Source organism: Pinus tabuliformis, chromosome 4_2 (genome assembly GCF_031772625.1).
Source record: "Pinus tabuliformis cultivar Carrire ecotype Pingquan chromosome 4_2, CPIR1, whole genome shotgun sequence".
Classification (NCBI taxonomy): domain Eukaryota; kingdom Viridiplantae; phylum Streptophyta; class Pinopsida; order Pinales; family Pinaceae; genus Pinus; species Pinus tabuliformis.
Window position 1 is genome coordinate 96,577,920 of NC_142304.1, and position 2,085 is coordinate 96,580,004.

General features: G+C 42.4%; 1 protein-coding gene across 1 annotated transcript; it reads right to left on the minus strand.

Annotated features, from left to right (window-relative positions):
- Nucleotides 1-1,019: 1,019 nt before the first annotated feature.
- On the minus strand, nt 1,020-1,863 carry LOC149168479 (uncharacterized). Its single transcript, XM_089424889.1, has 2 exons — nt 1,479-1,863; nt 1,020-1,336 (listed from the first exon to the last, which is right to left on the minus strand). Exons 1-2 carry the CDS (start codon nt 1,861-1,863, stop codon nt 1,020-1,022), a joined length of 702 nt encoding a protein of 233 aa, XP_089281015.1.
- Nucleotides 1,864-2,085: the final 222 nt, after the last annotated feature.

Consider the following 2,085-nt stretch of genomic DNA (forward strand, 5'->3'; position numbering starts at 1 on the left):
ACATCTAAAACACAACACAGATGGTGGCTTCCTTCCATGAAGACTCCCACTGAAGAGTTCTCCAGCTTGTGTACTGTCTGCAAGTGAGCCAATGTAAGGCAATTGGTCATTAACACTTTTTGCTTAAAGATTTTGGAAGTCCGGTTATGATATCTATTTCCAACTCCAGAGGCAACGTTGAGGTATCATCATTCAGAGAGGTCTCATTTCTGGACTTTCAAGTACTGCATCCATTTTCTCCTCTTCACCAAAAGTGTGCCTGTGTTGATGAGTAGGAATATCCGAAACATTTGTAGAAATTGTATTCTCTGTAGACACTAGGATTAGCTTTTTCAGTTTCTGTATTCTACCCATAAGGGCCACCTTTGCCTGTTTTTCTTCTTCTAACCTTGACTACATTTTCGCTTGTCCAGTTTCAAGTTGTTGCTTCAGTGTAAGAATCTCCTCGTGACTGGGTGTCACAAGAATTCCACTCTTTAGTTGATCGAGCTCATTCTTCAAACTGGAAATTTCCTTTTTATCAATGATCCTATTTGCAGCAACACGAATTTCAACTCGTTTGGCTCAGTCGCTGTATGGGTAGCGCACACCATACGCGTAGCGCCCTTGTCATTTTATACTGGCTGGGGAGATCATTTGCATAGCACGCCCTTTACACCTCCAGTCTTTCAATTTTGAAAACGAGCTTCACCCTTCTAACCTCGAGCATGGCTGTATAGAATAGATCGGTGATGAAAGCGCTTATAGGTTTAGATGAATCGTTCAAAAGGGTCCTGAGAGTATGCTCGACTAAGCCCCTGGACTTGTCCACTAACTTAAATATCGAGACTATGGGATGTGCGTTTTTTTCTTCAAAATCCATCTGCACATCCTCAGGGAGCTCAATGAAGCGAATGCCCAATCCTAAAAACGGCAGAGACTGTGTGTGAGCAGCCTGAGCAAAGGTCACCGGCCGTAATTTGGCAGTCATAATGAAGGTTATAGTGAAACCATGGAGAGAGGCCAACAACTTAGCCAATTCACAGAAGGGTATGAGGTGCCCCATCCCTCCCAGCGATGGATCGAAGATCACTAAGTGACCCTTTTGCTCTCACAATCAATCTCTTGTTGATTATTAACAAAGCCATGTACCTAGAAACCATACCAACAGGTGCAAGTTCATCCTTCCCTTCCCAAAAAGGAGCTGGGCCTTCGCCGACTAGCTTCCAATAGCCTGCCTGAAGTGCTTCTGCCTGTTCGTCAGTTGCATTTTGTAGCAATGCCTCGAGATGAAAATTAAGACCAAGTGAGCCAAGAAATTGAGACTGTGAAATTGGACCAAAAGCTGCTGCCTGCACTGCCAAGTTCAAATAATAATTCCGAAGTGCATTCTTCAGTCCCTTGCTATTAAACACGAATATGGATTCTCATCTTCAATTTCAAGAGGACAAGATACTCATCCTGCGATAAAGGAAAAATAGATGTGACCAAGACTATACCTGCCATTTCTTCCACGATTTGTTTTACATAAGCAAAATCAACATAGGCACTAAGGTCTGCAGTTCCTGGGTCATCTAAAATATGAAAAAATTTGTGCTTCCTTATGGCCTGTAATCTATTTGAGACTATTCCATTTTGTCCATAATCAATGATGAGTGCACCACCACCATCTGATGAAATCCTCTTTGCAATATTCTTTGTCAATTCAACAGCCTGAGGGCAAACTTCAACATGCTCCAACTGAGCTATTTCATCTGGAAAAAGGCCCTTAAGGCGCTTAGTTAAGTACAACTTGCTGGCAGTTGTTGGTTCTCGGGACAACACAAAACGAAAGCCATCAGAGTCTTCTACAATATCAATGAGCTTTTTAGACAGTGAAGCCATTTTTGAACTCGATCACAGCGTCTATCAGCCAACGCCTTTATGAAGTCCTGAAATTTGGAGTGCCGTAAATCATCGATTTTGCCTTTACGCTTTCTAGTCTTGATCTAAGATGACTCAAAATCTGATAATTCGATGTAGATTCTGTTTGTGCTTTTGTAGGTATAGGAGCTGCAGAAGCTTGGTGAATTTGGCTGCAGCGAGCTGACAAGACGGAATCTAACA

What these genes read in the sequence shown, in the direction of transcription:
- LOC149168479 (XM_089424889.1), bottom strand. Translation starts at nt 1,863, where the DNA reads ATGGCTTCACTGTCTAAAAAGCTCATTGATATTGTAGAAGACTCTGAT. An exon ending in AATCGTGGAAGAAATGGCAG is followed by an intron (nt 1,337 to 1,478) that starts GTATAGTCTTGG and finishes TGAACTTGGCAG; the next exon opens with TGCAGGCAGCAGCTTTTGGT.